General features: G+C 41.0%; 1 protein-coding gene across 1 annotated transcript in view; it reads left to right on the top strand.

Annotated features, from left to right (window-relative positions):
• GALNTL6 (polypeptide N-acetylgalactosaminyltransferase like 6) overlaps positions 1–15,399 on the top strand; it is a gene marked incomplete at both ends in the record, with an annotated part of 1,149,883 nt that overhangs the window by 955,414 nt on the left and 179,070 nt on the right. The window contains one exon of the mRNA XM_082657046.1: positions 3,596–3,779. Within this exon, the coding sequence (XP_082513172.1) occupies positions 3,596–3,779 (184 nt within the window). The remainder of the gene's footprint in view (positions 1–3,595; positions 3,780–15,399) is intronic.

The raw sequence follows: 15,399 nt of genomic DNA, 5'->3' as shown, positions 1-15,399 counted from the left end.
GCCATCGACAAAGGCTAGAGACCCCCTTTACGAGGTTTACAGTGGGAGCGGTGAATTCTATCTTAACTATTGCTGGGACGTATAGGTAACTAGAAAACCACATTGAAATTGACATTTTAGGTAATACCAACTGCAGTCTAACTTAAGGTTTGAAAAGGTTTGATTTCTTTATCTTAGACATTCACTGAGTAAACACTAAAAGGAAAAAGTATTCATTATACTACGTATAAGCACAGTATGATTAAAATACACACACAGAGTTTAGCAAGTATTATAGGACTGTTAAGAGATGCGAAAAGTATTCAGCCCCAGAATACAGTTAAACTAAAAGCACACTGACATTTTCCCAGGATTTATAAGGCCATTCTCTTTTCCACTCCTGCACCAGCTTAGCTCCCTAAATATACGACCCCCCCATCATGTTTACACACAATCCCACAAACGCTCAGAGCTGCCGTCCGGGTGATACATCTTAAATGATCACTAGAAGACTATCACTTGAACTGTTAGAAACACAGAAGTCCTGAAAAGCACTCAAGCTCGAACACCTGCATGAGGTTCAGTCCAAGCACCAGTATTTTTTTAATTTCACAGTTAAGTCAGAGATCAAGCCCAGTAGTAGCTAAGGAATAAATTGTAAGGCTGAGGGAAAAAGCGTGTTTCTAAAAAGTTCTTGGTGCGCACATATTGAGTTCCTTTCTGTTCTTCCACATTTCACTAAATCAACTTTTATTGTAACTATATCCCTGGCCTCGGAGCTAAAGCCAGTTAACAACCTCCTTCACAATAGCTGCCTCAGAATCATTTTCTATTGAGAACCGTGCAGGATTTCAGATAGAAGCAGCAAAGCTCCATTAGTAAACGCTGTGGGGGAAAAAATCAATTGAAATTGTGTTGCATTTGAAACAGGAAATGACCAGCAACTAAGGCTCCAGGGCATCTCAGAGCCACACTCTGCCCCACAGACAACCGCCCAGACACCCTCATCAACAGGGATGTTTCTAGGCTCCTAATGGCCAGAGATTCCTCTGAGCTTTTAATTAAAAGTAGCTTGTCCAAGGACCTAGCAATTTAGAGTTTCATCAGCAACCATCAGTTTCCCTTAAACGGAATTTGACCTATACAGTGCTGAATACTCAAGTCAGCACAAGGCCTAATTTACTTATGAACCAAAGCAAGCCCTAAATGCCAATTATCAAGGCTCTGATTGTTCATACGCACCTAACAAAAAAAAAAAAAAGGAAAAAAGAGGGAAAAGACACAGAAGCCCACTTTTTCTCATTGAAGCATTTCATTTCCTGTAGGCCTGATGGGTAAGAAATGATTCACGCTCAGGATCACTATCTTTTTTTATTTTCCTCTATCAATGTCTTGACACATCCTCCAAAACGGAAAAAAAAAAAAAAAAAAAAAGGTGGAGCCACACAGTTTTTTGGTTCATTTTTCACCTTGGGATTTTACCTGAATTTCAATTTCCCATTAAGAGTCTGTTTGTTTGATCCCTGGAAATTGAAATGTAGGCATAAGTCTTAGATGAAAAATTAGTCATGCTACTCTCACCCCGAGCTGGTGCTGCTGGATGAGAGCTGAGAGGAAATTTGAAGGGAAAGTTGACAGTTTAACAGACTAATTCTCTTCGGGTCACCTTGAGACTCCTTGTTGGTCAAGGAACTTGCAAATCAACCTGATTCTGAATTTGACTGAAGAAAGTCACTGAAACCTTAATACTCAAATACCTGCAGAGGTGATAGAAGAAATATTTTGGACACAGTAATGATGGTCTCCTCTGTCAAAGACATCTATGGGGGGATGCCACTTAAAGACTAAAGCCCACTGCAAGGCTTGCCCAGGTGAAAACAACGCCCACAGAGCTCTTGGTGGGATTAACTTAAGGAGTGAATGAATGAATGAAAGAGAAAGAAAGAAGAGAGGGAAGGAAGGAAGGAAGGAAGGAAGGAAGGAAGGAAGGAAGGAAGGAAGGAAGGAAGGAAGGAAGGGAGAGGGGGAGAGAGAGAGAGAGAGAGAGAGAGAGAGAGAGAGAGAAAGAAAGAAAGAAAGAAAGAGAAAGAAAGAAAAAAAGAAAGAGAAAGGAAGGAAGGCAGGAAGGGAGAGAGAGAGAGAAAGAAAGAAGAAAGAAAGAAAGAAAGAGAGAGAAAGAAAGAAAGAAAGAAAGAAAGAAGGAAGGAAGGAAGGAAGGAAGGAAGGAAGGAAGGAAGGAAGGAAGGAAGGAAGGAAGGAAGGAAAGGGAAAAAAAAGAAAGGGAGAGAGAAAGGTAGATCTGGGGGGAGATCTTCCATAGGATTCTGTGGTCTCCATGCCCTGCCTTATCAGTGTCTTCAGAATAATGATGCTGAAATAGCCAAACCTCATTATTTCTAAATTATGTCTTTTCTTTTTTAAAGATACTTAAAATGTATTTTATTCCACACGCCACATCCAAAGGTCTTCCAAAGAACCAGAAAGCAGGTGTTTGCACTTAAAAGTTCTGCCTGTCTGACACTATTAGTTTGTTGTAGTAAATACTGAAGAAATGCACATTGTTGGGAAGACAACACTTCACATGTAGCTGTTCTAGGTCAGCCAAAGTACCTGTACATGCCCTTCCCAGCACTGGCTGTTCAGGTCTCACATAATAACATCTACAAGGGAGGAGCTGGAGGTGCAACGGGAAAATAAGTCTCCTTTCTGCCTCAGAGAAGCACCATGGCCAACTGGAAAGACCCCAGACTTTAGCACAGGACCATTAAGCAGGGATTTCATCCTAATTCTTGCCGCCAAAAGATGAGCGACCTTGGACAAGTTATTTAACTTCTCTGAGCTCAGTTTCTCATGTGTAAACTTGGAATGATGATAAGAACAACCTCACTGGGTTGCTAGGAGGGTTAGGAACAGCCTGAGTATACTTAGTAGTTGCTCAAGAATTGAACAGTAGCAGGAATAGCAGCGGTAGAATCAGGCCATCTAACATATTTTCAGCTATGATGAGAGAAGATAAAAATGTATAGCTTTGATAAACAGAGTCTATGTTAAAGAACAGTAGCAAAATAGGACTTGGCAAAATCTCTGGTAAGCCTGAGGGCAAAGAATTCTGTGTATAATCTGCCAGCATTTGGGGAGCGGTGGAGGGACAGCCATCATGGCCATTGTAAGATGAGATGCTAAAAAAAACCCATGAAGTTAAATATTTACATTTTGGAACCTCCAGAAAGCAGGCCAGTATTTTCTCAGCAGGCTCTAGCTGTATGCTTGAAGGAACACGAGGACTGTTTATACTCCACGCATGTTGGGTGCACTGTAAAATGACAGATTGGGGACAGGTCAGAGCAAAACTGTGACAGAGGGAGAGCTAAACGCTCTTCTCCAGGTATCTCTGGGACATCACTTTCTTCGAGGAGGATACCACACACTAATTGCACCTAATCACTGTCCCATCACGTTAAGCCCAGCATTCAAGCAGAGATTCCGCAAAGTGCTCTGAAGGCGACAGGGAACCAGACCGCGAGCACGACGCGTTAGGAAGGGTTTCTCTTGGCAGAAAAATGAGAGATGACCTGGGCAGGCGTGTCATTTCCTATTCCGTGCTTTCATTTTTCAGACCAAATTGCACTCAACCACAAAACCATCGTGTGCCCCATGATCGATGTCATTGACCACAATCACTTTGGGTACGAGGCCCAGGCCGGGGATGCCATGCGCGGCGCCTTCGACTGGGAAATGTACTACAAGAGGATTCCCATCCCTCCAGAGCTGCAGAGGGCGGATCCCAGCGACCCTTTTGAGTGAGTAGCAGCTGAGGGAGGGTCCAAGGGAGAAGGGGCAGCTAACTCAGGCGTGTCAGCTGGAGACCCATCTCTAATGAAATGGAATCAAACGGGTGGCAAAAGTATGCAAAACACTGGGGAAAGGTCAGACCTACAAGTTGTGTAAAATAACAAGCTGTGCCGAGTACATTCTTGGACTTTCTGAGTGTGAGAGGGCGTGTGCGGTATGAGAATCAGTAAAGGCAAAGTTCACAGCAAATGCACGGAAAAGGGATGCAGTCCCTTTCGGCCATTCTCTTAGAGGTTCTTTCCTCATTTTCAGTTCCCTCTGTTCTTTCTGCTTTTCCCTAAAGGATTATTTAAATGAACTATTTTACTTTTCTTCATTAGGGAACGATATAAAATATGAACCAGTATTTAGGCCTAGGTTCCATGCCCTGCTGGGAATTGCTTCTTTATAAAGGAGGGCCATGTTTCGGACGAGCAGCTGCTCCCAGAACTTAAACTTGGGGAATTCAATCAAATGACAGACCCAGAGTAGATGATCTTTGATAATATTGCCCCCAGTTTAGTTCTATACAGATATAAGCTTACAGTAATCTATTGATTTCTACAAAGCTGAATTCTTCCTTTCCAGTGTGGACAGGCGAACTGTCTATGTCAAGAAAAAGAAAAAAATATGGCTCAGCCTGACAAACTATTAGGACCATTAATGGTTAATGGTGAACTTTTTCCAAAAGTTACCCAGAGATTGCCCAAGGCATGCTATTATCTATTCCTCATACTTCACCCTTTTGATATCCTTAAAACATTTATAACTTTAAAACTATTATATTTTTTCTTAGTACAAAAGAAGTGTCTAGATCAAGGCTTTGCACACTCTCTAAGATTCTATTTAATATGTATTAAAATCAATACTGTTTTTTCTAATATTTTATTTTTTATTGATGTATAGTTACTGTACAATATATATGTTACAGGTATACAATATAGTGATTCACAATTTTTAAGGATTATACTTCATTTATAGTTACTATAAAATATTGGCTAGATTCCCTGTGTTGTACAATATATCCTTGTAGCTTATTTTATACCTAATAGTTTATACGTCTTAATCCCCTACCCCTGTATTGCCCCTCCCCCCTTCCCTGTCCCCACTGGTAACCACTAGTTTGTTCTCTATACCTGAGAGTCTGTTTCTTCTTTGTTATAGTCACCAGTTTGTTGTATTTTTTAGGCTCCACATATAAGTGACATCATACAGTATTTGTCATTCTCTGTCTGACTTATTTCACTTAGCATAACATCCTCCAAGTTCATCCATGTTGCTGCAAATGGCAAGCTTTCATTCTTTTATATGGTTGAGTAGTATTCCATTGTATATATATATCATGGATGTATCTTCCGTGTCCATTCATCTATTGATGGACACTTACATTGCTTCCATATCTTGGCTATTACAACTAATGCTGCTGTGAACACTGGGGTGCATGGATCTTTTCAAATTAGTGTTTTGGGGTGTTTTTTCGGATATATACGCAGGAGTGGAATTGCCAGGTCATATGGTATTTCTATGTTTAGTTTTCTGAGAAGCCTCCACGCTGTTTTCCACAGTGGCTGCACCAATTTACATTCCCACCGACAGTGTATGAGGGTTTCCTTTTCTCCACATCCTTGCCAACATTTGTTATTTGGGGTGTTTTTTGATGATGGCCATTCTGTCAGGTGTGAGGTGATATCTCATTGTGGTTTTGATGTGCATTTCCCTGGTAATTAGTGATACTGAACATCTTTTCATGAGCCTCTTGGCCACCTGCATGTCCTCTGTGGAGAAATGTTTATTCAGGTCTTCTGCCCATTTTTTTAATTGGGTTGTTTGCTTTTTTGATGTTGATTTGTATGATTCTCTAACACCATATACAAAAAGAAATGGATTAAAGACCTAAATGTAAGACCAGATACTACAAAAGTCCTAGAGGAAAACATAGGCAGAACACCCTTTGATATAAATCACAGTAATATTTCTTTGGATCCATCTCCTAAAGCAAAGGACATAAAAGCAAAAATAAACAACTGGGACCTAATTAAACTTAAAAGCTTTTGCACAGCAAAGGAAACCATGAACAAAACGAAAAGACAACCTACAGAATGGGAGAAAATATTTGCAAATGATATGACCAATAAGGGGTCAATATCCAAAATATATAAACAGCTCATACAATTCAACAACAACAAAAATCAATACTGTCTATTCATGAATAACACGGGCTATAAAAGTTTACAGTAGAGAAACTCCCAAGTGCAAAAATTACTTCAGTGACTCACTTTAAATTACAGTAAACATCTGATAAACATCAGGAAAATGTTTCTTCCGATTCTATTCTCTAAGAAGATAAACTCTTGGGAAAGCAAAGGGGATTTCAAAAGACATTAGCCTGATAAAAACGAAGGGAAATCATTTCTTTTGTAATAAGCGCACTCATTAAGTATCCAGAATTTCTGAAAGAGGCCTCTTCAGACGCGTAAATTCCTGGAGAGTTTTTTAGAAGAAATGATGAAGCCCATTGTTACTCTTCCAAATACTTCAGCCAAGATTTAAAGGAGATTGAAAACCACCAGGGAAGTTTTTTAGTAATCCAGGGGAAGGAGTTTCTAGTAAGCGTGTGATGTGGGCCCAGCTGAGAGATGATCTTTAGACATCTCTGAAGGTAACCATCTGAAAGTCTTGGCAAAGGGGCTTAGGGTGGGATTTAAAGTCAGGTGGGTGTCGAGAGGATACAGAAGGACCCTAAACACGGTGGATCTGTTATTACATGCCAGCTGATGGCAGAATAGCCATGGTCCTGTAGCTACTATTCCAGTTTGCCATGTTGGAGAGCAAGGATTCATCCATGATAACTTTTCCAGTAAGTACTGTAAGCGTGACTGGATTATAACGACCTTCTACTTTACTTCCACTGTAACAGTGGGGCCCCTGCTTTCTGAAGATGTGGGATCAAAATGCTACCAAAGGAATTTCAAATGGTGAAAATTCCAGAAATATTCTCGGTCCCTGCACTGACAGTTGAAATTTTTGTCAGGCAGACCCCAGCTATGGCTATCAGAGTATCGGCCACCTTGCTTAACCCCAGAGCTGGCAGAGGTGCTAACTTTCAGAATTAAATTACCTCTTGTTCCTCTCACCTACTTAGGTGGTTGCTATCCTGTCAACAATGGCATTCTGTCCAGTACGACTGCCTTTCTGTTTTAAGTCCCTTTGATTCCTAGGAAGGCAGACACTTTAGCCTTTTGTAAAAAATGTAGCTCCAGGGGATGTCCACTTTGATCTTCGAAACTGCATTTGCCTTCCTGATAATAAAAGAATGCTTAGTTACCCAAGTGGCTCTGAGCAGTGTGTCAGCAATTCCATTATCTCAGCGGCCACCTGAATGCACGCATAAACAGACGTGCTTTCAGCGAAAACTTGCTTCTCTAGATGTAAAGCTTTAAGATACACAGAACAAACGTGGTCTACGTATACATCTCTCAAGCCTTGCATGTTTTCCACTGGTAGCTATGAGGATTTCCTCGGGGGTGGGGTGGTAGGGGGAGAGTAGGCAGAAAAGTCGGGAAGAAAGGAACTACAGAGTAACATGGAAATGTATTGCAAATTCCAGGACCTTTCTGACAATATATATGCAAAGATTGTGTTTCTGTAGCAAGTTGATCAAATGTCCTGAATGACAAGACCTGAATTCTCCCATTGATTCTACCATTGTTGGAGTTTTCTCCAACTAATGACTCCAGTAGTGTTTTTCAACCTGGAAATCCTGTGAAATTAGAGGGACATGAACAGTATTTAACAATTAAGGAACTGAATTGAAAATTTCAGAGTATTATACGGGTATGTAAGTATAGCTATTGTTTCTCAGCTATTTGATTTCAGTTATAATGCATATATGATCCCAGGTCATGATATAAATGGTGTTTCTTAACATAGGTTACACAGTCAGAAGAGTTCAAAATCTATCAACTTCCTAAACTGGGAATCAAAACCTTCATCAACCTGACTAGGAAGGAAAAGAAAAACTCATAGACAACTTTGACCTCTAAGGAAAAAATTACTTACATGTGCAAAGAGATCTAGTTTTCAGACAAACCACTCCTAGAATATGAGAGACAGTGCAGTATCCACAGTTCAGATTATCTGGAACAGTGACAATTCTGATCAGATTGGATATATTTGGTAAATATTCTTGTCTTTTGAAAAAAAAATGAACTATTCTCCTTCACCGGTAGCTTATAACCATGGCATAATGCTCTTAGAAAATTCTTGGTATTCACAGCTTTTAGCAGGTTTCCTTATTCCTGGTTTATTTCTAGTGCAGGGCACTTGGGAATTGAAGTCTTTTCTGTGTGACAAAACATAATATGCTCCTTTAGTCATGATGAGAAAGGGGAAGATATTCCTTTGCTTTCTGACCACTAACTTATTTCTTCAACCTTATCTCGGCATCTGAAAGTTTAGAGAGAACCAGCAAGAATTATCTTATCCAACTTCCCTTTAATGCAAGCACCCCCTAGACAGCATCCAACACAGATGACCAGCCTCCTCCTTTTTTTTTTTAGTGAAGTAGAGTTGATTTGCAGTGTTGTGCTAATTTCTGCTGTACAGCTAAGTGACTCCGTTCTACACATATATACATTCTTTTTTTATATTGTTTTCCATTATGGTTTACCCCAGGAGATTGGATATAGCTCCCTGTGCTATACAGTAGAACCTTGTGGTTTATCCATTCTAAATGTAACAGTTTGAATCTACTAACCCCAAACTCCCAGTCCATCCCTCTCCCACCCACCCATCCCCTCCCGCTTGGCAACCATGAGTCTGTTCTCTATGTCTGCGAGTCTGTTTCTGTTTTGTAGATAGGTTCATTTGCGCCATATTTTAGATTCCACATATAAGTGATATCCTGTGGTATTTGTCTTCCTCTTTCTGGCTTACTTCACTTAGTATGATCATCTCTAGTTGCATCCATGTTGGGCCACCTTCCTCTTGAACTCATCAGGGAAGTCATATTTGCTACCTCAAAACACTGTCCCTTCCACTAGACTGGTTGACAGGAACATTTTCCGGTGGATTAAGAGACTTCTACCTTCCTCATCCCAAATTGTCCTACTTGAAACACAAGGAATGTCTAAATTCCTCTTCAATGACAGAGCTGTTAAAAATCTTTGAAAACAGCTACCATGCCTGGCCCTCTCAAGGCAGAAAAAAGAAACTTGTTTCTTCTCCATGCTAAATATCTCCAGTTCTACCTTCATAATCTCCAGGTCCTCCAGAATCCTTGGAAGTTCAAGCTGATTGATGGAAATGCTCGATTTCTGTAAATTCACATGAATGCTGCAGTTTCATCCACACTTCTCCAACTTGTTCACAAGGATAATGTGAAATATACCACCCAACATGTCAGGTACTCAGGCCCTAATATATGAGTCTGTCAACCTTAAAAACAAAGTTAATTTCTGGAGAATTTGCACTGGTTTCTAGAGATCATGCTTCCTTGTGCTAAGTACCCACAGTCAATTCAGTAGTTTTTCAATTTTGCAATTTTGCTGTGTATTTCAGAATCTGCCTCTATTCTGTCTTTCAGCTGTGGAGAGATTACTTTTAGTCTGCCCGTCTTCTGCAAATAGATCTCCAACAATTCCCCAAAGGCTTCTAAAACATAGAGTTTTAATCATCATGGATGAAATTCTTGTATAGCATCATTAGCCAGGACTGAGATTCTCTATTTTCCACTTTTATATACCATCAATTTCCAAAATTAAAAAAATAAAGGTATCTGCACTTGGGGGTGAAAAAGCCTCATAGGATACAAATGTCCATTTATTCTCTCAGACACCCCTACATCCACAGACACATCAGTTTGAATTCAGTGCTGTTACCTAGCCTAGAAATATCTCAGGGCATGGATAGCAATAGCCATGACCCTTTGGCAGGCATCTCAAGGTTGGAACTTCAAATACTGAACATCTCCTGAGATGTAAGCACCAAATGTAGACTCTTTTGGGCTGGTTCTGCAGTCCAGCACTGTGAAGCTAAGCCCATGTTCAAAGGGATAAGATTCTCCCTGTCCGTTACGGAGAGCTGTATCCCTGTGACATGAAAGTAAGATGCCGGGCTTCCCTGGTGGCGTAGTTGAGAGTCTGCCTGCCAATTCAGGGGACACGGGTTCGGGCCCTGGTCTGGGAAGATCCCACATGCCGCGGAGCGGCTGGGCCCGTGAGCCATGGCCGCTGAGCCTGCACATCTGGAGCCTGTGCTCCGCAACGGGAGAGGCCGCGATAGTGAGAGGCCCACACACCGCGATGAAGAGTGGCCCCCACTTGCCGCAACTAGAGAAAGCCCTCGCACAGAAACGAAGACCCAACACAGCCATAAATAAATAAAATTTTTTTAAAAAGTACAGGTTTTAATTAAAAAAAAAAAAAAAAGTAAGATGCCTTCTAAAAAGATTTACTGACAGGATCTTCCTTTATTCTTCCAAGGGACAGAGTGCAGATCCCCGGAAACTTGCTAACTATCTTTCCTATACAGGAGTGTCATAAATTATGAATGCCGACACAATGTGAAAGGCAGTAACCCTTGGGTAACAAATACAATGTTGTGCTAAATTTTAGAATTGAATCAGAAAAAAATGTGCCAATAAGCATAAGTTTATCAAGCTAGAAGAAACCTTAAAGACAATTCCACCTCTCATTTATTTATTAAATTGAAGTATAGCTGATGTACAGTACTGTATAATTTACAGGCATACAAGATAGTGATTCACAATTTTTAAAGGTTATACTCCAATGACAGTTATCATAAAATACTGAGTAGATTCCCTGTGTTGTACAATATATCCTTATAGCTTATTTTATACCTAATAGTGTGTACCTCTTAATCCCTTATCCCCATATTGCCCATCTCCTCTCTCCCCACTGGTAAGCACTAGTTACTCTATATCTGTGGTCTGCTTCTTTTTTGTTATATTCACTAGTTTATTGTAGTTTTTAGATTCCACATATAGGTGATATCATACAGTATTTGTCTTCCTGTGTCTGACTTATTTCACTTAGCCTAACATCCTCCATGTTCATCCATGTTGCTACAAATGGCAAAATTTCATCTTTTTTCATAGCTGAGTAGTATTCCACTGTGTATATATACCACATCTTCTTTATCCATTCATCTGTTGATGGACACTTAGGTTGCTTCCATGTCTTGGCGACTGTAAATAATGCTGTTATGAACATTGGGATGCATGTATCTTTTTGAATTAGTGTCTTTGTTTTTTTCAGATATATACTCAGGAGTGGAATTGCTGGGTCATATGGTAGTTCTATTTTTTGTTTTTGGAGAAATCTCCATACTGTTTTCCACAGTGGCTGCATCAATGTACATTCCCCCCAACAGTGTATGAGGGTTCCCTTTTCTTCACATCCTCACCAACATTTGTAAACTCAAAATGGATTAAAGACCTAAATGTAAGACCGGATATTATAAAACTCCTAGAGGAAAACATAGGCTGAACACCCTTTGATATAAATCGCAACAATATTTCTTTGCATCCATCTCCAAAAGCAAAGGAAATAAAATAAAAAATAAACAAATGGGACCTAATTAAACTTAAAAGCTTTTTGCACAGCAAAGGAAACCATCAACAAAATGGAAAGACAACCTACTGAATGGGGGAAAATATTTGCAATATGACTGATAAGGGATTAATATCCAACATATATAAACAGCTCATACAACTCAATACAGAAACAAACCACCTGATTAAAATATGGGCAGAAGAACTGAATAGACATTTTTCCAAAGAAGACATACAGATGGCCATCAAGCACGTGAAAAGTGCTCAACATCGTTAATCATCATGGCAATGCAAATCCAAACCACAATGAGATATCATCACATACCTGTCAGAATGGCCATCATCAAAAAGAACACCTCTTGTTTTTATAGAAGAAGAAATCTAGACTAGAGTCTATGTGACTTATCCAGTGTCACAACTGATAAATTTAACAGCTACTGCTAGAATCTGGGCTTGCTGACTTCCCATTCTGTGCTGCATTCTTTCATCCACACCACGGTGGTGGGGAGAACATTTAGAGTTGTTAAATGCCCATTACTGTGTGTCAGGTGCTGGGGAGGAAATCTCCATGTATTGCGAATTCACTTAATCCTCATCTCAAGTCTATGAAATAAATAATAGCATCTGTGTTTTTACAAATAAGGTAATTCAGGCTCAAGAGATAATTTTCTAAAGTTTATGTAAGAAACTGGAATAAGGACCCAGATGTAAGGATTCATACTATTCCATGGAAATTTCCACCTCCCTCTCTGCTCAGAGACGAAACATTCTGTAGTGCTTCAGGGATAATCAAACAGAAGAAAACATTTTCAGAGAAAACAGTGACTTCCTCTTCAAACAGCAGTGCCTGTAGGCAAATGACCACCACAGAACTGAAAGCGTCACTGGCCATCACCAATCCTCTCACAAGTCTTTTCTCCAGATGTGTTCGACACTGAGTTAAACAGAATGATACCAGGTCGCCTCAACCAGATGGGCTGTGGCTGCACAAGGCTGCCCAGTGGAGGGGTCTGAGCAAGGCTGAGAGTTGGCCGGCCCTCTGCTCGGAAGGCCAGGGGCCCACGCTTGGGCTGCCCAGCAGAGAGCTAGAGGGGATCGTTCTCCTTGGCGGGCACTGTAGCTTTGCCTTATTAATGCAGAGCAGAGAGCAACAGACTTCAGTCAAGTCACTTGCTGCCCACAATGAGCAACCAGCTTTAGTCGGCACCTTATTGATTGCATTGTTTGACATTCAAAATTGTAACATCCTACTTGGGTAAATTCCCGGTGGGGACTGAGCTGTACCTTAATTTACTTAGAATTTGGAAGTAAAGATACTCACTTTTACTCTTTTCACGTGAGTTTTGACCCAATATTGCCCATCCTGAATTTAATCAAGGTTAGTGAGGAACAGGCTCCCCGTGTGGAAAAGGAGACTGGACGGGTCTCTCCACTTTCACCTCTGAGTTGCAGCAGGCATCGTTCGCCTTCTCCTTTTTTCCAGTTGGGTTACCTGTAAACCCTGGAATATCCATCTGGTAGGTGGGAGAACTTTATTCATATTCTACTTCTCAAGCTAAGTCAATACACCTCACAGACTTTGCTGTGACCTTCAAGCAATTGCTTCCAAACGTTGCCCCCTTTTCCCTCAAAAAACCCCAAATGATGCAAACAAGCTACCACAGTATTAGCTGCCTCAACCTCAATCTTCAAACACATAATTCTCTGTGATTAAGGTTTCGAAACTGTAGTCTCAAACTCTGGAGGGGATTAGGTTAGAGAGCAAGATGGATGGACCCAGAGATGGTCATACTGAGTGAAGTAAGTCAGACAGAGAAAGACAAATAACATAGGATACCACTTCTATGTGGAATCTAAAAAACTGGTGCAAATGGACTTATTTACAAAACAGAAATAGAGTCACAGATGTAGGAAACAAACATAGGGTTCCCAAAGGGGGAAGCGGGGGAGGGACAAATTGGAATTGATATATACACACTACTCTATATAAAATAGATAACTATTTTATTTATTTATTTTTATATTTATTTTTGGCTGTGTTGGGTCTTCGTTTCTGTGCGAGGGCTTTCTCTAGTTGCAGGGCTTTCTCTAGTTGCGGCAAGTGTGGGCCACTCTTCATCATGGTGCGCGGGCCTCTCACTATCACAGCCTCTCTTGTTGCGGAGCACAGGCTCCGTACGCGCAGGCTCAGTAGTTGTGGCTCACAGGCCTAGTTGCTCTGCGGCATGTGGGATCTTCCCAGACCAGGGCTCGAACCTGTGTCCCCTCCATTGGCAGGCAGATCCTCAACCACTGCGCCACTAGGGAAGCCCAAAATAGATAACTAATAAGGACCTACTGTATGGCACAGGGAACTCTACTCAGTACTCTGTAATAACCTATATGGGAAAAGAATCAAAAAAGAATAGATACATATACATGTATAACTGAATCACTCTGCTGTACACCTGAAACTAACACAACATTGTAAATCAACTATACTCCATTAAAAAATTTAAAAAAGGGCTTCCCTGGTGGCGCAGTGGTTGAGAGTCCGCCTGCTGATGCAGGGGACACGGGTTCGTGCCCGGGTCCGGGAAGATCCCACATGCCGCGGAGCGGCTGGGCCCGTGAGCCATGGCCGCTGGGACTGCGCGTCCGGAGCCTGTGCTCCGCAACGGGAGAGGCCACAACAGTGAGAGGCCCGCGTACCGCAAAAAAGAAAAAAAAAAAAAATTTTTAAAAAAAGAAAAGAAAATACATTCATCAATTTAGCCTAGCGATGAGTTCCAGGAGAGTGAAATAGGACTTCAGCTCTCCAAAACCTCAACCACAGTTCTTGCATGACCTTTGAATGATTCCAGAAGTCCTTCCATTAATCTGACCAAATAACCTATTTCATTAAGCCCATGTAGTATGTAACGTAAAATCTAACATTTGTAAAGCACTTCTCTACATTTTACCTAATTGACTCCTTGTAATAACCCTTTGGCGTAGGTAAAGGAGCTATTGTTATTTCTCCAGTTTTGCAAATAAAGTGAGAACCAGAGAAATGAGCTCACTACCAAGAGGCAAAACCAGGACTCAAATCAATGTCTTCATTCATTCAGATTTCAAATCTTAGAGTTAATCAGTAATCTCATAGGCATCAAATCAATGCTTGCTTTCATTCATTCGGACTTCAACTCCTCGGGTCAACTGATACTTTTCGTTTCCTCCCCCTTGAAGAGACACTTTGGCACCCATGAAGTGCAGTGGTTTTTATCAGTGAAGGTTTCGTGGCAGCTCTGTAAGGAGAGCAGGAGAGGGGAAAGATTGCCTTGCTTCCCACACTGTCTTATCTGAAGCTGAACTGTCTTATCTGACCAGCTTAACCGGAGCCGGTAGGTTGAAAGTGTCAGCTTTCAGTTTCTTCCTAATGAAGGGAAATGTCAACAATGACAGCTGCTGGTCTGTCTCTAACAAGACCTAATTCAATATTTGACAATCACAAAAGGACAAAATGTTTCAGGAAAAATACTGTCAAATTTCTAAGTGGTGTCCTACTCTACAGAGGGTAAGAATCAAGGAACAGAAATGTCTCAGGGTCTTAAAAACGAATCAAAACATCGAATAAAATCACTCTCCCTTGAAAGCCCAGAATGAAACCCCATGGAAGAGTTTTTTAAGGTCAACTTAAAGGCTGTAATATGGGCAGAGGTGTTAGAAAGCAAAATTGGTAATGATCCATCTGTCCCCATGAACACCCCTGCCCATTGCTCCCTCTCTGGGCTGTTTGGCTATCCCACTCCTAGGTCTCGGGGAGAATCGCCACCTGATAAACAATTCACACCAAGGGCCTGTGATGAGCCTTTTCCCTGGTCAGGACTTCTTTCTCCCTCTGCAGGGGGAGTGATCTTTACCCCAGCAAGATGCTCCCTATGAATTTCTCCTTTTTCCAGCATCCAGGATAACGTTAACAGAATTAATTCCTGAATGAACAGTCACTGCCTTTATTCTACCTGTGCTGCCCTTCTCTTCTTTCCTCTGTCCTGCTC

This window comes from Grampus griseus (genome assembly GCF_964374135.1).
Source record: "Grampus griseus genome assembly, chromosome: 6".
Classification (NCBI taxonomy): Eukaryota; Metazoa; Chordata; class Mammalia; order Artiodactyla; family Delphinidae; genus Grampus; species Grampus griseus.
Note: the sequence above shows the minus strand (reverse complement) of the source record. Positions and strands in the feature narration are given on the sequence as shown.